Here is a 27,054-nt window from a genome sequence, read left to right on the forward strand (position 1 = left end):
TTCCTTGTCTATGTGTATATTTCTGATGATGTCCAAGAATTCTTGTGTTGACTGTATAGAGTGCCTGGATCCGCTGATCAAGTGTTTCAGTTTCTGCTGTAGCTCTTTAGCCAGTTTGTGTGATAGTGATACTATGGGTCTGAGTGGGATGTCTGGTTTGTGCACTTTAGGTAGCCCATAGAATCTGGGGTGTTGTTGCTTTCAGGTTTCATTCGTTGTAGGTCAGACCTGGTTATCTGTCCGTTGTTTGTAGATTCCTCAGCTATCCTTAGTAGCCACACACATAGACGACAAACAACATGAATTCGACTGGGACAATGCTACTATTATAGCGCAAGCCAAACAGAGAACAGCCAGGGAATTCCTAGAGGCATGGCACTCATCCACTGATTCTATCAACAAACGCATCGACCTGGACCCAATATGCTGGTCACTGCAGCGGACAGCAACTGACAACCGGAAGCAGCAGAGACAAGCCACTATAAATGCCGAAGGAAACGTGACAGAAGCACTTCACAGGAGGCTCCCAAGCACTGAGGATGTCACCTAGAAAGGGGACAAAACGTTTGCAACAAAAACTACCAGCTCGGCAAACAGAACCACAACAACGAGCACCCGAGCTACAAATCTTCTCCCAAACTTTGAGCCAGTATGTCCTTCCTGAGGTGTGGGGACCAAAACTGGACACAGTACTCCAAATGTGGCCTAACCAGAGCTTTATAAAGTCTCAGTAGCACAGTAGTGTTTTTATAACTCGAGAAACAATCGCCCCAACTTCCACAAACAAAGCTACATCACAACATTATTCCTACGGGCCACCACATACTGCAGCACAGAGGAACTACGCAGAGCAGAGGAAAATCACCTATACAGTATATTCAAAAAGAATGGGTACCCAATGAATACAGTCTGCCGATTTCTCAACAACAAACTCAAACGAACAGACAAAAACGTGTCCCGGAAATTCTAGCCACTCTCCCCTACATCAAAGACATTTCAGAAATGACTGCAGGCTACTCAGACCCATTGGCATTATGATAGCTAAAACCCATGAACACACTAGAACAACAGCTAATAAACTTGAAAGACCCTATACAGGCAACGAGCAAAACTGATGTCATTTACAAAATACAGTGCAGGGACTGTAACAAACACTACATTGGTCAAACAGGCAGAAAACTAACCACCAGGATATATGGACCATCAACTAACCACAAAACGACATGACCCTCTCTCTCAATAGTATCCTCACATACAGATAAGGAAGGACACCACTTCAACTGGGACAACACATCCATCCTAAGACAAGCCGAACAGAGACATGCACGAGAATTCCTAGAAGCATGGCATTCCAACCAGAACACACTGACTTGGATCCCATTTACCACCCTCAAGAAAAAGAACAGGAAATGACATCAAGCCAAGGAAACCCAAACATATAAATAGAAAGAAGGAAATACCAGCAGTGCTTCGTCCTGAGGTTCACTGAAGATGTCACCAAGTAGCTCAGCGAGCAAACCTACATCCAGAACCACAACCGAGATACAAATCTTCTCAAAACTTGCTAAAACTATATTCTGAATGGACACTGCCCAATAATCAACAGTCAGGGAACACTTCAGTGGTCCAGGATATTTTACCTTGGACCTTTGGGTGACTGTCCTCCAGGGCAGACTTTGGGACGGGCAACGACGAAAAGTTGCTGAGCAGAGGCTGATAGCCAAGTTTGGTATCCATGGGGAAGGCCTCAATCAGGACCTTGGGTTCATGTCACACTACAGGTGACCCCATTGCAACAGACACACGCGCGCACATGCACACACTCTCCTACAGACCCACACTCATGCAGACCCTCTCATATGCTCACACATAAACTCCCATACTTTCACATGCACCTTCTAACAGACTTATACCCCTTTACACTTGCACATATACACACTCTCACAGACACTCATAACCCCTGCACCCCCCCCCCACCCACACACACACACACACACACACACACACACACACACACGTGCGCGCGCGCACACAACCACATGCACACATACATACATACACACAAGTTTGTGGGGTGAATTTGTACTTGCAGAATTACATGTTGTCAAAAATTGCATGAATCCACGTAAGATTCTGTAAATCCATTTTTCAGGTTAGAATCAGTCTGACCATTGTGGCACAGACAGTCTCTCACAGGACAGCTCACACCTTAAATACATTATCTAGGTCGACATGACACCGATTGTTAAAGTTCACTTGAGATTGGAACTTTTAAATGTTGTGTGATTTACATATGAAAGAACTGAAACCAACATGTTTATTTTAAAAGATGAGAGACTTAGCAGACAATCCTGGTCTTTTTCAATATATAATTTCAGTTACATCACGCTGTAAACTTTTGTGATAAATTCTGGGTCTTACGATCTTATACTCCACAACCACCTGATGAAGGAGCAGCGCTCCGAAAGCTAGTGCTTACAAATAAACCTGTTGGACGATAACCTGTGTGATTTTTAACTTTGTACATCCTTGTCCAACATCAGCATCTCCAAGTCGTAAACTATTCGTGATATTATTGCTCTTCTCCAGTTCTATATCATGTCCTATCTGTAATAGCTCCTTGTCATATTTGTGCTTTTTTATTCCTTTTCCTGTATCTGGTTTCAAACTGTGGGGGCAGGTGGAAGAATATTGTCTTGTTTTGAAATGTACGGTCTTTCTAGCTAATTGTGATTTAATAATCCTGCATGTTGCTCACATGACATTATTAATTTAAAAATTGACAATTCTGCATTGATGTGGAAATGCTAAGCATTTGCAAATATATTGAAACTGCAGATCATCTGATTTGTGCTTTTGTGCATGTGGTGATTAAACATTCGGTCTTGGATTTATAATTGAGGGATACATGCCACATTAGTAACGTTTCTGACAGCAGTAATTAAGCACAGTATGGAAGAGAACGGAGTTTAATTCTTGAAAGGAGGACGGAGTTTACTTTCTTCTTGTTACTGAACCAGATGACAAGAAGAAAATAAACCAGATTCAGGTATCTTCATTTGAAAGCCATGATGTGGAGGTGCCGGTGCTAGATTGGGGTGTGCAAAGTTTAAAAATCTCAGAGAGCAGGGTACAGTCCAACTGGTTACCTGATGAAGGAGCAGCGCTCTGAAAGCTAGTACTTCAAAATAACCTTGTTGGGCTATAATCTGGTGTTGTGTGATTATTAACTTCACTTGAAAGAGAATAGTTTTATTAACATACTTCGGCAACAATAAACAGGTGTTATTTTAAGTCCTTGCTTGTAAACTGAGTTTCCCCAAGTAGAAAATTCTTGATAGTAAATTTAATCTCTCGTTTTTTTAAAGAAGTCAAATATATGATTTTGTAATGGAGCCGAGTGGAATTTATCCTTCTTCCCTTCTCTGCGTTATTCGCAAACAACGTATTCTGTACCATGGCAAACTTTCTATTGCGTAAGGAAAAATAAAAATGTCATCACCGAGAATTAATGCAAATGAAATCAAATGCTGAAGTGTGAATGATAACTCAAGTAATTTTGGATAAGATCTAACTCAGGAGTTCTTGTTAAATAACAGGACTGTCATGTTAGTAACATTCAAAATGCACTGTTCATTTCTTGTTCAATTAAAATGCTGCAGTTCTATTTTTTTTATAATCCTGCTGATTCATTTTGTCTATTTCTTGATGTCTATTATTGGCAATTTCTTAATCATTTATTTCACAGTTAGAAAGATTACCTTTCCATTTGGAAATCATAACAGGATTGTGCCTTTTAAGGCGCCCAGACAAGCTGTTTCATCTTTTCCAGCCCACTTTTCCATCATTTTTGAATCTCTTTTCTCCTTTCCCCTTGAAATGCTGACTCTTCAGTTGCTGCTTCTGCTCCTGTAAATTCCATCTGGAAGCAAATCTTGAACATTTTAATTTTAATATAAAAGCAAAATACTACAGAAGCTGGAAAAAAGAAGTAAAATCAGAAGAGACTGGAGACACTCGTCATCTATAAAGAGGGAAACAATGACGCAAGGTCGTCAAGCTAATATATTATGTTTGATTTGTTACTTGCAGAATTACATTTTATTTTTGCTCAAAAACAGCATGAATCCATGTAAGATTCCGTAAATCCCTCTTTTACATTAGAATCTGTCTGAACATTGGGGCACAGGCAGCCTCACACAGGGCACCCCCTCACACCTTCAATGCATTATTTAGGCCAACATGGCACCTATTGTTAAAGATCACTTGAGAATGTAAGAAAACTCTGGCATTTACATCTGAAAGAACTGAAACCAACATGCCCATTCTAAAAGATGAAAGACTTAACAAAACAGTCCAAGCCTTTTTCGATATATAATTTCAGTTGCCTCACGCTGTAAACCTTTGCTCTAAATCCTATAGTCATATACTCCTCAACTACCTGATGAAGGAACAGCACTCCGAAAGCTAGTGCTTCCAAATAAACCTGTTGGACTACAACCTGGTGTTGTGATTTTTGACTTTGTCAAAGGCCTTTGTAAGGTCAAAGATGGATAGATGATTTTCTCTGCATTTCCTCTGTATCTGTTGTGCAGTGAAAACTTAGAGAACCAGCGGGAAATTATTCAACCTCCACTGCCTTCAAGCTAAAAAGAAAGTCACCCAAACTAGTGTAATCGAGCTGCAGTATGCAGATGATGCCTGTGTATGTGCAATTTTGGAATGTACTCCAGATCATCGTCATCACCTGTTAGGGAGGCATATGAGAGTGTGGGTCTCGCACTGATCACCCACAAGATGAAGGTCCTCCACCAATCTGGCCTGGCATTGTGGATTGAACCCCTGATCATCAACGTCCACAAGAGGCCTTAGAGAACATTGACTGACTGCTTCCAAATACTTCAGGAGAGTCCTGTTGGCCAATGTAGCTATTGATAAAGAGATCTAGTGTGCCAGTGCAACCTTTGGCTGCCTGAGGGAAAGAGTGTCTGGGAACAACAACATCAGGCCCGACACCAATATCGTGGCTTACGAAGATGTGGTGGTTTCTGCCCTCCTATACAGTTCTGAGATGTGGATTATCTACATGATGGACTAGTATACCAACGTTGCCTGCGCAAAATCCTGCGAATCTGTTGGGGAGAAAGATGCACCAATATCAGCGTCCACAGCCAGGCCAACATCCCCAACATCGAGGCACTGACCACCCTTAATTGGCTACAGTGGGCTGGGCATACCCTCCCATGACCAGCACAAGATTCCCCAAGCAGGTACTGTACTACCAGCTTTGAAACAGCAGGCAAGGCCTACTGGACAGAAGAAGTGCTCCAGTGATCCCCTCAAGGCCTCACTAGCGAAGGGTAGCATTCCCAACAGACTCTTGGCAATCACTAGCCCAAAACTAATGGAAGAAGAGCATCCAGGAAGATGTTGAGCATCTTGAGACTTGTTGAGGGGAAGAAGCAGTTGCCAAGCAAAAGGAGCGCGCTGCCACACCAATGTCCCACCCACCCTTCCTGCGGCCATTGTCTGTCCCAAGTATAACAACCTGTGGAAGCTGCACCAGTCTGTACCGTCAGCTACGGACTCCCCTGAGAATGGAAGCAAATCATCCTCATCTGCAAGTGCCCGTGAGGATGATTATATCTTCTGGAATGGAAGATTAATTTTCTGTGTGCTGTCACTTGCAAACCAAGAGCTAACTACGTCATTTGCTTAGTTTTCCTTACACACACATTTTATATCGTGCGTACTAAGTTGGATTGAGTTTGCATTTTTTTTGCAGGTTACCCAGCAAACAAAATGAAATTACTCTATAGGATAAAGGTATGAAGTAGACAGGGTTTTTCGTTCAGCATGTGATTTGAACTGTGTGCATTCCAATTACTGTCTGGCTTTTTAGGCATTGATTGAAGTTCAGTTTATGCAATTTCACTTCAGATGAACTGGAAGTAACAAAATAAGTTTTCAGGCTGTTTCAGAGCTGCTTTTAGTTATTTTCACATTCTGCCATCATAAATGTTTTGTGTTTGTGAGTATAATTTCTTAAATTTGAGATCTCTGGGTAATATCAGTTGAATGAGGGATTTTCATTGTTGACTGGTTCAATAAAATTGCAAATTATGTACTGTCTGCTTCTGTATAGTCGAGCAAGTTGAATTTGGGCACTGTTGCTCATAACCGAGAAGAGAATTAGCATTCATGATTTCTATCTGAGTTCCCGTTTATGTATTTTCTTCATCTGTTAATGGATGATTTGTCAATTTTCTGCAATGACAAACACTCATTATGCATGCAACTAAGTCTACGTAATGAGGATGTAATAACATTATCAAATCTTGATTAATATGATCAGGTCTCCACCAATAATCCAATAAGATTAGTACCCCTGACCCTGTAAAGCCAAGAATAAATGTTCAAGCAAATGTAAACAGGAAAGAGACATGCAAGTATTGCAGCAGTAGTTTCAAAGCTGCTTTGTGCAGTGTATTTTGAAGTATAAGAATTCCCTAATGTTTTAGCAAAGCTTTTGGGACAGAAAATGGAAAGCAAGCCACCTTATTGACTTGTTTTCTCCTTTTGATTTACAGAGAATTTTAGATATATGTGTGACATCTGTGGCAAGAAATACAAATATTATAGCTGTTTCCAAGAACACAGGGATTTACACGCAGTAGATGGTATGTATTTGCAAAGTAGTTGTTTCACTTTGTTTTGGATTAGCACAAATGCATGTAGCTGATGGTTGATGTGAAAATAAATATCAATTTCAAATTTATAGGAGATTTGCCAATTTCTAAATGCCACTGAATGTTAATGTCAAAATATTTGACACTCAAAAGAAAAATGAAACAATACTGGAAATCATAGATAACAGCTAAAAGCTTTTCATTTATAATTACTCGCGAAGGACTTCTGTGGATGTGGAGTAGAATGAGTTATGCACAAACTATTTTTAACTCCAGGATGCAAGGGACAACAGTGTCATATCTCTTCTGATTCTTAAGATAATTCTTATGATTTGTAATGTGTATTAACCTGCAGCATGAAATGTGTTTGTAAATTTGCAGTAAGTTATGGATATTTTACTCTAATGTATATATTAGAAGGGCACATCCAGCAATGACATTCAAGCACACTTTCTCAGGAGAAACTAATTCTTATGGGGTAAGAAGGTTATTGTATGAATTCATGCTATTCAATTGGCACTGTGATGTTATAAAATTAATTAAACATCTTTCTTAATTATAGATCCTTATGATCAGGCAGTTGAGACGCCAGCAGAAGTGAAAACTGAACAGGTGGAGGAAACTGTCCGCAGCCCTGGGTCAAGTATGAATTGTTACATGGAGAAAGTATATGCATAGTGAAAACTTGCATTGTTCATGTGTCACAGTCCCTTCAATTTTACTAGTGCCACGTAATATCAGAACCAATTTGGGCAGAAAAATGTGTTTATATGTGCTGCTGGGAAAACAACAGGCTCATCAAAATACTAATGTGGCAGGAATTTTTGAAATTATTTTCCAAAACATCTGTTAAAGCATTGTTTTGGCCAATTTTTGCAACTTCACTGTCCATGTTTTAGACTTGATTATTGAACGCAGTTTTATTTTGCTGAAAGCTTAATTATAAAAGGTATTTTAAAATTTGAAACACACAAGGAATGAGCAGCTATCTAATGTTGAGCACCAAACTGGAACCTGGAGTATGATATAAGTAAAATGATTCAGTTGAAAAATTACAAGGGCATGTAAAACAAGGGAAAGTAAACTAATAAATCTCCCCAATTGTGCATGGATACAGTGAAAATGTAAAATTGAATTGAAAATTAGGCCCCAAATGTATTTTATTTGATCAGTTGTTACTTGCAAACTTTTATGGTTTTCAAAGGTTTCCAATGTTGGGAAATTGAACATTTTTAATAATTGCTGATGCATAACCAGGTGCTGTAATTGCAGCTATTATGATTATGAATGTAACATATTAAGTATGCAAATGTTTGTGCTAGAGCATTTTCATATTTGTATCAATGAATTGCAAGAGGAAAGACTGCAGTGCCATGTGCTTGCAGTCTGTCGTCCCTCTTCACCTGTTTTCAGTTCCATTATTATTTGATAAAGAAGCGCAGCATCTTTAGTCATAAATCTTTACTAAGCCCGATGTAGTTTATTAACCCAACTGCTCCAGGAAAAGTGGTTCTTAACTGTTTTTCCCCCTCCAATGAGAAAGTGATGCATTTTTAATTTGCCATCCAGAGTTGTTAAATTAAAATGTCCACTAAATCATTATTACAACTCTTGTTATAGCTGAATTGTAATATTTTTCTTTTGTTTATCATTCTTGAATTTCCTGCTAAAACGAGAACTGAGAGTTGGCTGTCAATTCTCATTTATTTTATTTAACTGTCCAGAAACAGGTAGCTACATCTGTGAATACTGTGGCAAACGATACAAGTATTACACTCCTTACCAGGAACACGTGGCTTTGCATGCATCTTCTGGTATGTATTACATTCAAAATCTAAATTTGTTCTTGCAATAAGTAACAGACTGTAGGATCATAAATCGGACTGAAGAATTCAGTGAACTAACATTAATGAATTTACATGTACATTTTATTCATTCATGCAACATGGGTATTACAAGTAAGCCCAGCATTTATTACCCAACCTTAATTGCCTTTATGAAATTGGTGATTTTTCAGTTTGGACCATGAGAGTTTGTGTGGTCAGGGTATTCTTTAAAGAGTGTATTTTTATTTTTGTGGACTGAAAGAAGAGAACTATTTCAAGATTTTTAAGGGTTTTTTTGCTACATGTTTTGAAAAGCAAATAGTCTAATTCGTGTGACAAGATCATAAAAGCCTGTTTGAGCCAGCAGTAATTAAAGTTATAAGTTGTAAGTGAAGCAGAGCTGAGAGATTCTGTATTCAGAGGCAGTCAGGTGATACCAATAAGTTGATTGGCTTCTGGACTAGTGACCAGTTAACGATGACAAAGATCTTTTTGCTTTCTGGCAAGAGATTAGTTCTCAGATTGAGTGACGTGAGCTGGAAACAAGCTGCAGAAACAGAGAAAGAAAAGAATATGCAGATCTTCTTCCAGCCTGGAAGCTGCCTGTTCTCTGCCATCAAAAGTTCTGTTCAAACCTGAAGAAAACCAGGTGTGACTTTTGAATTCATCAATTTTCCAAGTGCAAGCATCCCAAGATATCTGAGCAATAGGATGTCTGGCCAGCCAAGGAAGAATCATCTCAACATCTGAATCCAAAAGCAAAGATCACCTAAACTGACTTTCTATCTCTGCCAATAATCTATTTTCCCTATTTCTCTGTTGATGGATGTCAAGTTTTGGTTATTATTGTTATATGCCAGTAGTTTATATCTGTTTTCCTGTAGCTATAGTCTAATTACCTGTAATAAATAATTCTTGTTTAGTACAGAAACCTGGTCAGTGCTTTCTATCAACCTTGGTCTGAAAGTCAGGTATATTGGAATGCTGTGCATACTTTTATGATTTGTTACAACTCTGGGAGTGTTAAGGCTTGATTTACAGCAGACTATCTCCAGTATCAGTTCTCATAGTGATGTTAGAGAAGCCATTTTGACACCATGAAGAATGGAAAGTCTGTGTCTAAGTGGTGTTCCCACATGCCTGCTGCTCTTGCCTATCTATTTGATGGAGATGGTGGATTGGAAGATGTTATCAAGTAAATGTTTGACAGGTTGCTGCAATCTGTATTATAAATGGTGCGTAATTCACTTTGGTACTGCTGTTGTAATCATAGTACTAATGTGGCTAGTTCCATTTTAAATTTAAGGTCCGTGGAGACCCTCAGCTGTTAAGTGAAAGATTCAGTGATATTAAATGTCAAGGGGAAATGGTTAAACTCTCTTGTTGGAGATGGTAACTGCCCACTTATTACATAAATGTTACTTGCTGCTTGTTAGCCCTAGCCTGAATATTGTCCAGGCTTTACTGCATTCAGGCACAGACTGAAGCTGAACACCTCAATAATCAGGGAACAAAACTATTCTGGTCTAATGGTGGAGAGAAGATAATTTTTTAAAAAACCTGTTGGACAAGATTCACGTTTTATAACTTACTGTCATAATAAAACCAATATCATATTAATATAGTTTCTACTAAATTAAACCTGAAAGTTACATTTCAAATGGCTAATACAACAAACTGGCAATCCCCTTCATACATAGGGCAGCACATTCGACTATTAAGTCTTTGAAACGTGTGACTTCTTCAAGCAGAGCTCAGCTTCTATGAGTACAAAGACTTTAACTGCCTGACCATTTCTCCAGCAGCCACTCCCAATAACCCCTTATCCCATTGTCACAGTCTTCACCAAAATGGCTGGTCCCTTCAAAATAATTGAAACACCGGAATAACTTCACTTTTCTCATTTCTAATCCCAGATTCAGCCTTTAGGTTTCCTTATTTAAACTTCCTACAATCAAGTCTGAGCCATCTACCTATAATGAACTGTTACTGAAATGTGGACTTTAACAGTACTGTTTTCCTCTTGGTTAAAGATTGTAAACGCTTTTGTCTTTTGTATGCACATGCTGGGCTTCAGTTATGATTAAGGATGAGAGTTTTTGGAACCACCTCGGAGCATTAATTATTTAACTGTCACTGCTATTCGCAACTTGATATGGCAGAGCTTTGATCTGGTTCATTGGTAGTGGAATTGCCTAATCCTGCCTAAACTTGTTGCTTTCACTGTTTAGCAACAGGTTTCAAAATCAGTTTTGATCAATTTTGGGCAGGAAGGCTCTTTCTCCATGAGTATTACGGCAATTTATTAAGCAGCTCAACAAAAAAAGGTAGTCATGAAATCATGCAGCACGGAAACAGACCCTTTGGTCCATGTTATCTATGCTAATCAAACATCCCAATCTGACCTGATCCCATTTGCCAGCATTTGGCCCATATCTCTCTAACCCCTTCCTTTGCATACCCATGCCTTTTAAATGTTGTAATTGTACCAGCCGCTACCACTTCCTCTGGCAGTTTATTCCACACACACATCCAACTCTGCGTGTTGAAATTACCCCTCAGCTCCTTCTTAAATGTTCCTCCTCTCACCTTAAATCTATGTCCTCTAGTTTTGAACTCCTCGATCCTAGGAAAAGACCTTGACTATTAATCATTTTCCTAGAGTTTAAATGATTCATGTTTCCCACTGACTAGACCTAACTCCAGTGGTTACAAGATAGCTTCTAATGTTCTATTCCTCTTTCTTCAAATCTTTACCGTGAATCTCTTCAAGTGAGTTCCTTTTATCCTGTGTGGCCAGGAGTCTTGCTGTGTTCTGATGTTACTTTAATATTATTAATTGATTCAGCACGCAAATATCTCATGGTTACAATGCAAACAGGATATCCTTGACAGCTAAACATTGTTAACTTTTCCTTGTGCAACTGTTTGCACTTTATAAATCCTGTAATTGTTCAGTTATAACTCCAAAGTTTAGTGATCCAAGCAGTTAAAATATATTCTTTGATTACAGTTGATAACATAATTTGGACATGGTCCCAACTGATGAAGTAGTAAAAAATGAGGTCTGCAGATGCTGGAGATCACAGCTGAAAATGTGTTGCTGGTTAAAGCACAGCAGGTTAAACACTTTAACTCTCCCTCCCACTCCACCGAGGACATGCAGGTCCTTGGACTCCTCCACCGGCAGAACATAACAACACGACGGCTGGAGGAGGAGCGCCTCATCTTCCGCCTGGGAACCCTCCAACCACAAGGTATGAATTCAGATTTCTCCAGTTTCCTCATTTCCCCTCCCACCACCTTGTCTCAGTCGGTTCCCTCAACTCAGCACCGCCCTCCTAACCTGCAATCTCCTTACTGACCTCTCCGCCCCCACCCCACTCCGGCCTATCACCCTCACCTTGACCTCTGTCCACCTATCCCACCTCCATCGCCCCTCCCCCAAGTCCCTCCTCCCTACCTTTTATCTTAGCCTGCTTGGCTACTCTCTCTCATTCCTGATGAAGGGCTTATGCTCGAAACGTCGAATTCCCTATTCCTGAGATGCTGCCTAACCTGCTGTGCTTTAACCAGCAACACATTTTCAACCCAACTGATGAAGGAGCAGTGGTCTGAAAATTAGTGCTTCCAAATAAACCTGTTGGACTTTAACCTGGTGATATGTGATTTTTAATTTTATATTATTTGAGGGAGTGTTATGGATATGCATTTGATCTGTACCTATTAAGAAGTAATACTAACAGTTTGGAGAAATTTCAAATTAAACTTATGCCATGTTTTCTTGAAAATATTAGTCCTAGAACTAAGTGAAAAATCTGTTTTCCTATTTCATAATTTGATACATTTGTTTTGATTTTGTGGTGTAATTATACCACAATGGCTTGCTGTGACAAATGATAATGAGTAATGTGTGTTCAAATGGATTAAATCTAGAGGCACCTTTTTTTTCTCATCAAATTGAATTCTCATAAGTCCATTCAAAAGAGAGATCCTGTAACAGTTACTACATGACTTTAGAAGCATGTTTGATAAAATTCATCTTCAGTAAGATCCTGATGTGAATGAAGTAAATTGCTCTGACAACTGGCCAGAATGTGTTTGAATCATTAAATTGCCCACTTCTTCAGTCTTATGGAGATCTCTCATTTGAACTCCACATTTGCACTTGGGTATTATTTGATTGGCATCTATAAATTTCTTTGATGATTACACAAAGCATGTTGTGGGTCTTTCATATTGGATTGGATCAATATGTAGTCCAATTGGAAAGCATCCACCCTAGAAAACATTAGCATTGGGAACCATATTATCCATTTCCCAGATTTCTAGATCAGAATCTAGATGGTTGCCTGCTAAGGTAAAAAAATAACTTACTCCAATTCATAGAAGATTTAAAATAGCAGGAACTATGTTTTTGAAAATTGGACACGTTTTTTCCAGTGTGACCATTGAGCTTGACTGTCTTAGAAGATGTACAACATTCTTCTACCTCAGTATGTGCTTGCCAAGATTAATAAGGTATTTTGTTGCTAATATAAGAAATTAAATGTAACAAAGCATCTTCAATTTCAGCATTTAAAATCAAAGAAACGATCTGGAAATCATTTATTCAGCGCATAATGTGCTTTTTGAAAAATAAATCTTATAATATTACTTTTAAATTGGACAGATGCAGAGAGCTCTCTCGGCAAAAGAAGTGAAACTAAACTATCAAATACATGTGAAGAAAATAACAGCTCTCAGAATTCTAGTGGTATGTATGATGCATGAAGTAAATCTATAGCATAATCATTTAAATGTATTGTTTAAGGCTGGAGATCTGTACAGTAACTTAGTTATTATATTTATAACAATCTGCATTTATATCTGCCTTCTAAAAAGGTAGATGATTTTAATCTATTTTAAATGCTACTTTAAGTTTGTTTAGAAAATGGTGGATGTAAGATCATAAATTTCAGTTTATGTACATATTCATATTGGGAGAAGTGCTTGTAGAAGGTATAGTAGTATTTCCAATGGGCCAGTTAACCAGAGGCTGAAAAAGGCTGGTGAAATTTGAATCCAGCCAAAGAGTTTGGAATATAAAGCTAGTTTCTGCAAAGGTGACCATTGTAGTAAAAATCATCTGGTTCACTGATGTCCTTTAGGGGATGAAATCTGTTATTCCTGTCTGGTCGTGACTATGTGACTCCAGATCTATAGCAGTGTGGTTAACTTTTTACTGAACTTTGAAAAAGCCTACCAAAGTATGTAGTTGAAGTCCCATTAGGAATGAGATGCAAATGATGGCAAGGTCTGCTATGACCACCTCCTTTGAGAGGGTAAAGAAACAGATGTTAGAAAATCGCAACTACTTCAATACTGTCTTTTTCTTAATATCACCATCCTTGTGAATGAAATCCTGTCCCTGGTTGTCCGTTGTAAAAGGAACCAAAGATGCAAAACTGTTGCAGCAAAGTAGAAGTTTTCATCATCCAGGAATTTTGAAGCCTGAAATCCCTCCCCACGTTACAGCCAAAAAGACACCTATTTAATAAAAACTAAAATATTCAAATAGGAGTGCTCTTATGCAGTTATTAGACAAGATAGGTTGTAGTATGAGCAGGAATTCACAAATTTTACAGGTACAAATTTCTAAAGTTGCACACGCTCTCGCTGTCTTGGGCGCTCACTCTCACTATCTCGGGTGCTCACTTGTTTGCCCTCTTGCACTCTTTCTTTCACTCCCTAATCACCAATCATACCATAACTAGTAATAGAGGGATAATAAAGCAAAGAAATGCGGATACTGGACATCTGAAAGAAAAAACATATTGCTGGAGAGACTCAGCAGATTAGGCAGCATCTGTGGGACAAAAGCAGAGTTAACATTTCAAGTCAGGTGATTCTTCATCAGAAAGTTAACTCTGTTTTCTTCCCACAGATGCTACCAGACCTGCAGAGTTTCTGGTTTTGTAAGTAATGGGGGATTTAAATCAGTACTAATTTAGTGATACTTTAGTCATTTAATACTAATTTGTAACTTCCACTATGGCATGTCCAGTGTTGTTCAAGTTAAGGGTTCTCAAAGGATTAACATTGGAGATTGCTTGGAGCTTAATAAAGGCTTTGAGGGGGCTAAAGACAGAGTATTTTAGATACTCGCTCTACAAGATCCTTTATCCATATGTTGCCCAATACTCTAATTAACAATATCAAACTTCTGTAACTTTACCTGACTGCTATAAATTATACATTATTCAAGATACAGATTTCTTATTTAGACTCACTAGTGCATTTCCTCTATTGTTCTAAAGTATGTAGGCCCTTAGACCCTGTCAAAGAAACAACAAACTGATGATGGTTGGCATTGTAACACATGCAGTATCTCCAGTATGAGCACCTGCATGAAAACTGTTACACTGTTGTTCAAAGAGTATAAAATTTATAGACCCATGACTCCTTAAATGGTTCCAGTAATTTTTCTTCTATTTAGAGTTACTAGTTTGCGCTTTGTTCAGTAAGTTATTCAAGAGGAACAGTATTGCAGCAATATTCACATTTTTTTATTTTTAAATAAGTATAGAAAGTACAATATAACTGTGAAAAGAAGTTTATACTTAAAAGGAACAATCTGGATTCTTGCACATGCAGCATTACTACAAACTTAACTTGCATTTGGATTCTGTCTGCCTTTTGCATCATAAATGTCTCTCTAAAGTGATTGCACTTATCTTTATAAATTGTTTTCCAGGAGGTACCAGCGTACAGAAGTCGGGTCCATCTTCTGCCAAAAGTAAGTCAAAATTGATCTATGTCACAGGCAGTCTTTGCTTTAACTTTTGTTGCAGGCTTGTGACACTTAACACAACAAAATCTTTACTTAAATGAGATATGGTTTGTTTAATATTTACAGATGGAGCTACATGTCCGAGCTGTGGAAGTGAACATAAACATTGTACCTGTTTAAGACAGCAGGCACATAATAGCAGAGCGAGAGGTAATTTATAAAATATTGTATATGCAAATTAAAATGCTGAACATACAATTATCTAGCAGTTAAACTCTATTCTTTATGCATCAGTTCTTCTATGCGTAAATATACAATGCAAATAATGATACTAAATCATTATCTTATCGAATTGTCTTGACCCAGATATTATTTAGATGCTACAAAGCTAAACTCCAAGATGTGAAATTTATAGTTTGCTGGCATTAGTGAATTATCAGAAATTAGTATAACTCAGTGTAGTATAAAGCCAATTGTAATATGTTAATTGTTGCAATTATATCATTGCTGATTCCTTTTAAAAAAAAAAAAAAATTTTTGAGTGTGTAATTGTATCCAAGTTACTGGATGTGAAAAGATAGATTAATGTTTCAAGAGGAGATCTTTTATTCTGACAGCTTCCACCCCACCAAAAATATTTAAGCTATTTTTCACATTTATAAGGATCTACTATAATATGAACATTTTCCTATTGAAGTAAATAAGGACCTCATGGAATTTGACAAAGTGGATTCTGAGAAGGTGTTTCTCTTTATAGAAGAGACTAGAATTAGAAGACACAGTTTGAAGTTTCACTTTTAATATAAAAGTGAAGGGGTAAACAAATTGTCCGAGAGTCTTTAGTCTGTTGAAATTGCTTCCCAGAAAACAGACTGGACTTGTTTTGTGAGTTTATTCAAGGCTGTCTCTGAAACACCTTTGGTACATAAGAAAGTCAAAGGTTATGGAGGACAGAAAGGAAAATGAAGTTGAGACCACAATAAGATCAGCTATGATCTTATTGAATGGCAGAGTAGGCTTTAATAGCCAGAATGCACACTTCTGTTTGAGTTCTTACTTTATTTTTGCTTTCAACTATCTGAAGATGCAACTACATATCAAATTTTACATTCATTTATGTTTTGAAGGTATTTGCTTAGATTTTATTTCCTTCAAGTGTAAATTTAATATTCTCACACCTAGTAGCTTTCATAAAACATTTGTGAATTAGCTGCAGAAGTGCTTCTTAACCTGAAGTGAAGTTCTTAACTCATTTTGCTACATAATGCCAGAAAAGGGCAAATCCAATTTGTTTTGTAGGTATAGTTAAAATAAAAGTTTAGAATTAACAAGTCTGACTTTATTTGACCTAAGCCAGAAAATGTACTTTTTAAGTATTTTTAACATTATTTCAGCTCCAGAAACAGCTTTTGCAAGTTGGTTCATTTACAGATGCTTAGTGTGAGTATGCGGGATAACTATCTTTTAAGTGTCACTCGTGCCAAACAGAAGCAGGAAGGTGCAAGATGCTCCAAACTTCAAAGCCTTTAACCGACGTAAAATTAAACTATAAATATAGTGACCTGTCAGAGAGAGCAGCTGAGTGGTCCCATCCATTCAGTGAAGCCCCACCCAACATGAATAGATTTTGCTAGTTGTTGCCTTTCAGGTCTTCCATATTTGTGATATTCCTGCAAACCCTTTGTGGGTGGTCTTCCGGTCAGCAGTATTGCCAAAAAGGTGATTGAAGGTATTATGACATCACTCCCAGCACAATCCTTTAAGTAACAAGCAAGGCATGTTACATGGAAGTGCCATGGGGACTACACTAAATTTCCATCCTTGTACCTCGCAAGAAGAATTCAATCCAGAATTCAGTCCTTCCAGAACACTAGGCAGGACAGTTGCTTTACGCAAGTTTAAAAATAGCCAGATTGCACATATCCTCTAACTGAATTGTTCTTGTTAATCTATCCTGACCAAATCTACACCATATAACATTATGTTAATTAGAAGTTGTCATCATTTGTACTGACTCAATTACAGTTCCAACTTTTTTATTTTTAGCTCATAAAAACATTTTGTTCAAAATACAATGCTTCCAACAATGTTAAATAATCATATATATATAGCTCCAAAATAAACTTTACGCAAAGATATTTTTTAACAGGGCAAAAACAAGGACTGCAGATACTGGAAGCCAGAGACTAGATCAGAGTGGTGCTGGAAAAGCACAGCAGGTCAGGCAGTATCCAAGGAGCAGGAGAATTGACGTTTCGGGCATAAGTCCTTCAGGAATTCTTGATGAAGGGCCTATGCCCAAAACATTGAATCTCCTACTCGTTGGATGCTGCCTGACCTGCTGTGCTTTTTCAGTACCGCACACTCAAGTCATTTAATACTTCCCCTATCATCAACATAATTCTATTAAGTGCTAGTAAAACTGTAGGTGATAAGTCTCACGTAATCTTGATATTCTGTATTGAATTTATGTTAATGCCATATAATTGTGTGTCAAACAAAGCAAAACTCCACAGTACTCAATCATAGCATGATTTCTCTTTTTGTTCAGTTGTGACACAAGCTGTTGATTGCCAATCTTTTTAGATTAGACTTACAGTGTGGAAACAGGCCCTTCGGCCCAACAAGTCCACACCGACCCGCCGAAGCGCAACCCATCCATATCCCTACATTTACCCCTTACCTAACACTATGGGCAATTTAGCATGGCCAATTCACCTAACCCGCACATCTTTGTGACTGTGGGAGGAAACCGGAGCACCCGGAGGAAACCCACGCAGACACGGGGAGAACGTGCAAACTCCACACAGTCAGTCGCCTGAGTCGGGAATTGAACCCGGGTCTACAGGCGCTGTGAGGCAGCAGTGCTAACCACTGTGCCACCGTGCCGCCCACTTGCCACCGTGCCGCCCACAGACACATTAGGAAAAAGTTACAAAAATTGAATTCGATCATCTGAGCTGGATACCAATTATATTATCTGAGCCGGATACTAATTATATTAACATGTTGAATATTAGTTGAGTAATTTATAATATTTTCTTGTGAAATTGGAGAATCGTTAATTTGATTTAAATGATTGCATTTGTTTTGTGTTAAAATGTCAGCTGCAGCTTAGTATTTTAACTAATTGGTACCTATCTTTGAGAGAATCACCAACTTGCTCCAGCCAAATGGTGTAATAGTTATTGAATAATTCTATAATATGCATTGGAATGTAATTTCTCAATAGGAAATATGGTTTGTCACTGTGGGCAATTTTATTAAAGATTTTTCCCGTCTGGTTTTCATATTTCAGTTTTTAATTTTATGTTGTGTTTTTTTCTTTCCTCACCATCTATAAGAATTCCTGCATCCATGCTGCCTTTGGTTTGGGGTGGTGGAAGGGGGGCGGATTTCTCCTGGATATGCAATGTCATTATTTACAAGGGCTTATGAACATTATTTCACATTACTGCCCTGTAGAATCTACTTAAGACTGTTAAACGTTACCCCTCAGAAAAGCCAATGTGATGGTCACAATTGAAATTTGAATTTGGTATATTTTGTATTGGAGTACAGTACTCCATTGTTACATTGACTTCATCGTTTCTGATTTTTACTTTTTTCTGTTCCATTTAAGAGCAATACACCTGTGGGGCATGTGGGATTCAGTTCCAGTTTTATAACAATCTAATAGAGCACATGCATTCCCACACAGGTAAGGGCTTTTTCTTCCCCCTAATGATTGTTGGTTCATTTACATATTAAACCCACTTCATAACATGCAAGTTCCATTTATTGTACTTCTATAAGGAATCATATTATATGCTGAAATTCCAAAGCTTTGCAAAAGATTCAACCAGATCTTGAGCAAGGTTGCCCACTTTATTATAATTCCAGACTAGATACTCCAAACTGTTAAACTCCCAGGTGGGAGGAATGATTTGGTTCTCCTTTGTTCAATAGTACCTTTGGTTATTTGCAACAAGGTTGATTGGAAAAGACTCCTTTTGTGGATGCATATCTCTCAGATCCAAATGAAGTAGTGTTTTAACCAGGTTTAATATAATCAGATGCTCTTGAATGAACAAAAAGTGAGTTTAATAATTACTACACTAAAGAAGTAACACTAACACACTGCACATACAAATAGATTAGAAACGAGGTGGGTCCAAAAAGATAAAAGTTTCAAAAAAAGGTAAGCATTAATCTTTGAATTGAGCAACACAGGGTTGGATAATGAAAGGTTCTTGACTCTGACCTTCACAGTATGCCAACACTCAAATCCAGCCTTATTCCATACAAAAGCATTCAATCTCTCTAGCACACTTCAGTAGAGTTGAAACTGGCTTTTTAATCTCTGACCTTGTGAATGCTTCAAAGGGAAAAACAAAATGTTTCCAATTTGGGACATCATCCACAGGGCATGGCTTGTTGTTGAGCTAATGACCATCAGCCCACCTTTGTAGTCACAATAGATCACAGTCCAGCCTGTTTAAAGTTTCTTTGATATCTTTAAATGTTACATCCTATTGGTCCCCCACAGAATTTTTACCAGTTAGGCACTGAATTTATGCCTTCAATTATTTTGTCTCTGTAGCAGTCCTTTTTTTAAAAAAAAAAGACACGTTTTGGGCTTAAATTGTTGTATAACAAAAAAAGGTGTCTTTTTAACCTTTTTTTTACAAGCAATATAAAAAATTCTGCCTCTTTTTTTATTTGCCATATAAATGCTACGCAAAATAAAGACCTGCACTGAAATTTAGAAAGATTCTTGTTGTGGAGAGTGTATAGTTTGTTATTTTGATAATGTTTTGAAAGCAGCAGTCCTATTTCAACAATTCATAGTAGTTTACAAATGAAGTTAACAAGCATTCTGAAAACACAATCATTGTTGCTGTTGGATCTTTTCATCTTACATTTATATGGATGGATGCAACAGTTATACATTTGAAAGGGATCAACAACTTAAATTGCAGAAAAAAAGGTGCTAATTAGTTAGCAAGTCAGCTGTGATTTGTAGAGGTATTGCCATGGAGAATACACCAATAAATTACTGTCCCAAAAAAGCACAGAAAATGCTAGAGAAATGCAGCAGGTTTGGCAGCCTCTGTGGAGAGAGAAAGAGTTAATGTTTTGAGCCTGATGTGACTTGCCAGGAAAGAAGTGATGATCTTGAATTGCATATTAATAGAAAAATTAGCATACTCTCACTTGTTCTGCAAATATTCTCCAAAATTGAAAGACTTTTACTATTGAGGGTGATGTTCTGAGTTTTTCAAACACAGGCTGATTGAGTATGATCAGTAGGGTACCTACTGTGGACAGCTGGAGGAATATGTTCTTTGATACCACTATTGATCATTGAAACGTACAGCCTGCGTACTTGTGCTGCACTAATACTAATTTAAGGTTGATCAGTCAGACAACCAATATGCTAGCTGTAAGTTACATATGTTGAAAAACATGGGCCTTCGACAGCAAGAAAAAGGAACATGTATGGGCATTCTGCCAGTTTCATATTAAAGGGAAGTATGACAGATTTTGATGTTTCTCCATGGAAGTGCCTCAATTAATCAGGGTTAACTTGTCAACTGATCAGCACCCTTTTCTCGGAGTATTAATTATTGTTCCCTTCACTTTTAGCATGCTTGCATCTGTCTTTATAAACACAAGACAAAACATTTCAACATCATGTCTGTTTTCAGCAATATTCAATTCACTACCAAATAACTATTTAAGATCAAATTTTAAATTCTATCATTTGAAACACATCAAGCCTTGATGTTTATTAATTGCAGGTGAATCATATGGTATAATTAGCTATTTCCAATCATATTTAAAATATGTGGAAGTGCAACGTTTTTAAAGTTAACAGATGAATAATATTTGCTGAGCTAGTCCAGACTATATGGAGATTTAGAACAGAGACACTTGCCTGTTTTGCTACAAGAAGTGCTTCTTTTAGTCTAAATTCTTTAACATTTGTGATCAACTTCGTGGGAAGCCATAATTAGCCTTTCATTCAGAAAGTGAGGCTGGAGAGATCCGGTATGATTTGCCGATAAATTTTTCCTTCCTTGTAATTCTGATCATGTGATGCTTGTGAACATTTGGTTCCTGTTCCAAGTTCTATCCAGGAAATCATACAATATCGTTTTCCTATCTACGTCTTTAAGAATTGGGTCACCTTTAGAGCAGCAGTCTTTTTCTTAAAATGCATGATTTCTCTGCGGATCCTAGCTATTGACCAAGCCTACAACCAGTTTGACCCTGATCAATTTGGCCCTCAAAACCGAGACAAATTAGAACTAATCATACTTACATCCTCAATCGGATATCAAATTGTGTTAAGGTTAATAACATGAGAGAAATGGAGACTTTTGTGAACACTCATTTAAGCTGTGTGGTCCCTAAGGTTTAAAGCAACACATATATCCAGCATGTTGATACTTCAGCTCCAATGTATACCTAAGGGACCTGTTAAATAATGCCCAAAAAAGCAACTCCCAATAGGTCTGTTGAATATATATTAGTGTTACCATCAGGAAGTCTAAACGCTTAATGAACATTCTGAAAAAGTTGTCCATAGGGACACATGCTTTGCAGCTAGAAAGAGGCATCTTACTGATCTTCAAAAATATAGTTGCAGGTGTGTCTTATTTTCATGAAATTCCTCCCTCTACTCCTTGTGTGTCTCTCTAGAAAGAAGTTTATCCCATTTTTGGATCTGTTGGTAGGATATGAGTGTCACAACAAGACTTAACCTTGAGAACATTGTGCTTTAGTCTGACAAAAAATACAGAAGAACTGTGGATTCTGGAAATCTGAAGCTAAACAGAAATTGCAGGGAAAATCTCAGCAGATCAGATAGCACCTCAGGAGAGAAAACAGTACCGTTTTGAGTCTAGTGACACTTCTTCAGAACCTCAGTCATGGACCTGGAATGTTAACTCTGATTTCTCTCCACAGATGTTGTCAGACCTGCTGAGATTTTCCAGTGGTTGACTTTGAGGTGTCTTTGTTCTCTTAAAGCACATTTTCCACATAATTTAATTTGATTCACTACAGTGTGGAAACAGGCCCTTCGGCCCAACAAGTCTACACTGACCCTCCAAAGAGCAACCCACCCAGAGCCATTCCCCTACATTCACCCCTGACTAATGCACCTAATACTGCGGGCAATTTAACTTGGGCAATTCACCTAACCTGCATATCTTTCGACTGTGGGAGGAAACTAGAGCACCCGGAGGAAACCCATGCAGACACTGGGGGAATGTGCAAACTCCACACACAGTTGCCCAAGATGGGAATTCAACCCGGGTCCCTGGCGCTGTGAGGCAGCAGTGCTAACCACTGAACCACCTGCCACCCTAAATGCATGCAAAGACAGATTATTTAAATGAACTATGTGCAACCGGAAATACCTAGATGTGTGTTGACACCAGAGTACAGCGTGACAATATATCAAGATAAAAACTAATTCATTTGCAACTGTCTTTTTGCCTCGCCTTCTGAACCTACCACCCCTCCCACCCAACCAAAATGGCTGTTATGATCACACTCTAATGAAGTCACGAGTTTGTTCCAGACAACTTAAATTCCTACAAAGTTGTTAATCCTCTCTTTGTTCTCTGTAGCCTTGTAATCCATTTGATTTATTTTATTCTAGCTGATAATGAAAACAGCTTAGCAATTAAACAGGTGCAGCCACCTCGCACCGCTGCTGCAACTACATCTACTTCTACTGCTACTACTACCACCACAGCTGTTGCTGCTCCTTCCCCAGAAAAGAAGAATGCTCTTCCCCAGAGCAATTGTACAAATGATGGTATGTACCATAAAAGCACTGAGTAGATGGGAGGAAAAAACTGTTTTCAATGTCTAACCTGAATACATTGGTGTCACCTGAGCTTGAATCTGGATTTCATTTTCTAACTAATTCTGATCAAACCAAAATGTTAAGCATACTGAATAACACCACACTTCAGAATGGTAGAAAATGAATTTGTTGTAGAATTCAGTTTCACAAACTGACATGTTCAGGAGTGAAGCAAGTGGCAGTTTGGCAAATAATACAGCAACACAAATATTAGGAAGGTAAATAACTCTCATTTCAAGTTCACAAATGCTTGCCTCAGCATGTGAAGACTAAATGATAAATGAAGTGGGAATAGGTGGAATAATATGTCTAAGCAAAAAAGCAAATTTGAGGGCAGTTCAACCCCTTTTTTTGAAGAGTCTGCTTAATAAGTAAAGGTGCAATGAACTGGAAGTAACATAACTGTCATGTGTTTTCTATTTGTCCAAATTGGGTCCTTGATTTAACTTGTTCATTTTCTTTACATCTGGCCCAAAATAAAAGTATTCACCAAATAGGCACAGAAGAAAATTGTATTTTTAGTCAAAACATTTGAATGCATTGGAATGTCCTGCATCTGAGAATGCAAAGTGAAAAAAAAGGGTAATGCTTTACTGAAGCATACCAAACTTTCACTTTGTCAAATTTTAGTGACGACATTGATTTTCAAGAATCATGTAATGCGCCAGGTAATTTAATAGATTTAGTGATCAAGGCAGTGTGAGTGGGTTAAGAGAATAACTGGATGCATAATTACAAGTGATATGGCAAAACATTTGTATAATTTGAACACTTACTTTTTAAAAATGCAAGACCTCCATTAACTATCAGACTCTATGACTTAAATAACTTCCTAACTAGACAAGAATATACAATAATGAAGCTAATATTTTTAGCACTAGTTAAGAATGATGACTGGTACCAAAGCACAAATAAATAACCAAACACACAGAATACTACTATGATTCAGCTTTGCACAACTTCTTGTGCCTAATCCAGAGAAATTAATGTTAAGTGACTTTGGAAGGATAGCTATCTGTACTCAGCTTTTACTTCTTGAAGGCTTGAGGAATTTCATCAGGAATTAATAATTCTTGAAAGTTTTGAAATAGTCGGCCTGACTGTGTGACTTCACAGCTTTTTGTAAGATCTGTTTGATGAAATCTCAATTACTTTAAACATTAAATTGGATGCTTCAGGCTGATTCCAAATTTTGTGAGATATAAGGGACCACCTACTGATCACGGTTGCTGTTGGATCCCGTTCAATCCTTTTCAGTTTTAACTTGTGCATTTCTATTTTGCTGCTGGTATTTATGGTTAATGGAATTCTCTTCTTCAAACATTATTTGAATGTAAAGTCATTCTACCTCTCCCCATCTCTCTTGCTACACATCTCTCTCTTGCACATGCACCCCAAACCTACTGCCAGTAGACTATTAATCTGGAGACCCAGATAATGTTCTGGGGACCCAGATTCAAATCCCTGCATGACAGATGGTAGAATTTGAATTTAATTTTAAAGATTCTGGAATTGAGAATCTACTGATGATCATGAAACCATTGTCAATTGTTGGGAAAAACACATCTGGTTCACTAATGTCCTTCAGGTAAGGAAATCTCACCTGGTCTGACCTACATGTGACTCCAGACCCACAGCAATGTGGTTGACTTTCAGTTGCCCTCTGAAAGTCTCAAAGAAGTGAAACTGAATGGTTCACTCAGCACCAACCTAAGTACTGGAAAAGACAATGGCAGAAACAGCCCTGTTGACATTACAAAGTCCTCCTTACGAGCTTCTGGAGGGCTCGTGCCAAAATTGATTAGATTAGTGTGGAAACAGGCCCTTCGGCCCAACCAGTCCACACCGACCCGCCGAAGCGCAACCCACCCATTCCCCTACATTTACCCCTTTACCTAACACTACAGACAATTTAGCATGGCCAACCCACCTGACCTGCACATCTTTGGACTGTGGGAGGAAACCGGAGCACCCGGAGGAAACCCACGCAGACACGGGGAGAATGTGCAAACTCCACACAGTCAGTTGCCTGAGTCGGGAATTGAACCCAGGTCGCTGGCGCTGTGAGGCAGCAGTGCTAACCACTGTGCCACCGTGCCGCCCAGAAGAGTAGTTTCATAAACTAGTCAAGCAACAGCCTAATGTTGTCTGTCAGATATGATTGTGAATATGACTATGTCCCAGACATCACAACCACCATCCCTGGATATGTCCTGTTCCCTTCAGCAGTATAGATCCAGCAGAGGTGGCATTACAGTGATATACAGAATTGCTGTGCGAGTCCTCAACTTTGACTCCAGACACTATGAAGTTTCATGGCTTCAGATTAAACATGAACAAGGATAACGTTGCTGATTACCACGTACCATTCTCCCTCAGCTGATGAATCAGTACTCCTCCATGTTGAACAGCACTTGGAGGAAGCACTAAGGGTGGCAAGGGCACAAAATGTATTCTGGGTGCGGAATTTCAAAGTCCACCACCAAGAGTGACTTGGCAGCAGTACTACTGATCAACCTGGTCGGGTCCTAAAAGGCATAGCTGCTAGACTGGCGTCTGCTGCAGGTGGTGAGGTAACCAACAAAAGAGAAAAATATTCTTAACCTCCATCCATACCAATCTTCCAGGTGCAGACGCATTTGTCTGTAACCATATCCATAAGAGCGGCCACTGCACAGTCCTTGCAGCGATGAATTCCTGCCTTCACATTTAAGAATAATCTCCATCGTGTTGTGTGCCACTATCATTGTGCTAAGAGGCACAGAATTCGAACAGATCTAGCAATTCAAGCCTGGGCATCCCTGAGGTACTGTGGGCTATCAACAGCAGCAACATTGTACCTCAGCACAATCTGTAACGTCATGATCCAGCATATTCCCCCATTTAACCATTACCATCAACCCTGGCTCAGTGGAGAATGCAGGAGGGCATGTCAGGAGCAGCACATGGCATATCTGAAAATGACATGACAACCTGGTGAAGCCACCAAATGGGACTACATGCATGAGCAGCAAGTGATAGAGCTGAGTGATCCCACAACCAGCAGATCAGATCTAAGCTGTGCAGTCCTGCTGCATCCAGTTGTGGACAATTAACTCATTAGAGGAGAAGGCTCCACAAATATCCTCATCCTCAATGATGGAAGAGCCCAACACACCAGTGCAAAAGATAAGGCTGAAACTTTTGCAGCAATTTTCAGCTAGAAGTGCAGAGTGGATGATCTATTTTGGCCGCCTCTTGTGGTCCCCAGCATTGCAGATACCAGTCTTTAGCCGATTTGATTCATTCCACATATTATCAAGAAAAGTTTGGAGGCACTGGATACTGCAAAGGCTATAGGTCCTGACAACATTCCAGCAAGAGTCCTCATGATGTGTGTTCCAGAATTTGCTGCTCCCCTAGCCAAGTTGTTCCAGTACAGTCACAACTCCGGCATCTACCTGACAATGTGGAAAATTGCCCAAGTATGTCCTGTACATAAAAAGCAAGACCCATCCAACCTGGCCAATTAACACCCTATCAACCTATTGTCGATCAACAGTAAAGTGATGGAAGGTGTCGTCAACTATCAAGCAGCACCTGCTCAGTAATAACACGCACAGTTATAACCAGTTTGTGTTTCACCAGAGCCACTCAGCTCCTGACCTCATTACAGCCTTTGTTCAAATATGGACAAAAAGAGCTGAATTTCAGAGGTGAGTGTGACAGCCCTTGACATTAAGGCCATGTTCAACTGAGTGTGGCATCAGGGAGCCTTAGCAAAACTGGAATCCTTGGTTATCATGAGAGCAAACTTTGCAGTGGTTAGAGTCATACCAGGGACATAGAAAAATAGTTGTAGTTGTTGGTCAACCATCTCATCTCCAGGACATCTCTGCAGATGTTCCTCAGTGTAGTGTCCTA

At 38.7% G+C, this 27,054-nt stretch overlaps 1 protein-coding gene across 4 annotated transcripts in view; it reads left to right on the forward strand.

Annotated features, from left to right (window-relative positions):
- znf618 (zinc finger protein 618) overlaps window positions 1-27,054 on the forward strand; it is a 116,891-nt gene that overhangs the window by 84,845 nt on the left and 4,992 nt on the right. For 3 of the 4 annotated variants that reach the window (XM_060841360.1, XM_060841361.1, XM_060841363.1), the window contains 8 exons: window positions 6,591-6,680; window positions 7,252-7,332; window positions 8,414-8,503; window positions 13,188-13,271; window positions 15,252-15,293; window positions 15,414-15,497; window positions 18,910-18,987; window positions 22,942-23,100. In XM_060841360.1, coding sequence (XP_060697343.1) covers window positions 6,591-6,680; window positions 7,252-7,332; window positions 8,414-8,503; window positions 13,188-13,271; window positions 15,252-15,293; window positions 15,414-15,497; window positions 18,910-18,987; window positions 22,942-23,100 — 708 coding nt within the window. The remainder of the gene's footprint in view (window positions 1-6,590; window positions 6,681-7,251; window positions 7,333-8,413; window positions 8,504-13,187; window positions 13,272-15,251; window positions 15,294-15,413; window positions 15,498-18,909; window positions 18,988-22,941; window positions 23,101-27,054) is intronic. The other variant, XM_060841362.1, reaches the window with a different exon arrangement.

The sequence above is a fragment of the Hemiscyllium ocellatum genome, chromosome 21 (assembly GCF_020745735.1).
Source record: "Hemiscyllium ocellatum isolate sHemOce1 chromosome 21, sHemOce1.pat.X.cur, whole genome shotgun sequence".
Lineage (NCBI taxonomy): Eukaryota > Metazoa > Chordata > Chondrichthyes > Orectolobiformes > Hemiscylliidae > Hemiscyllium > Hemiscyllium ocellatum.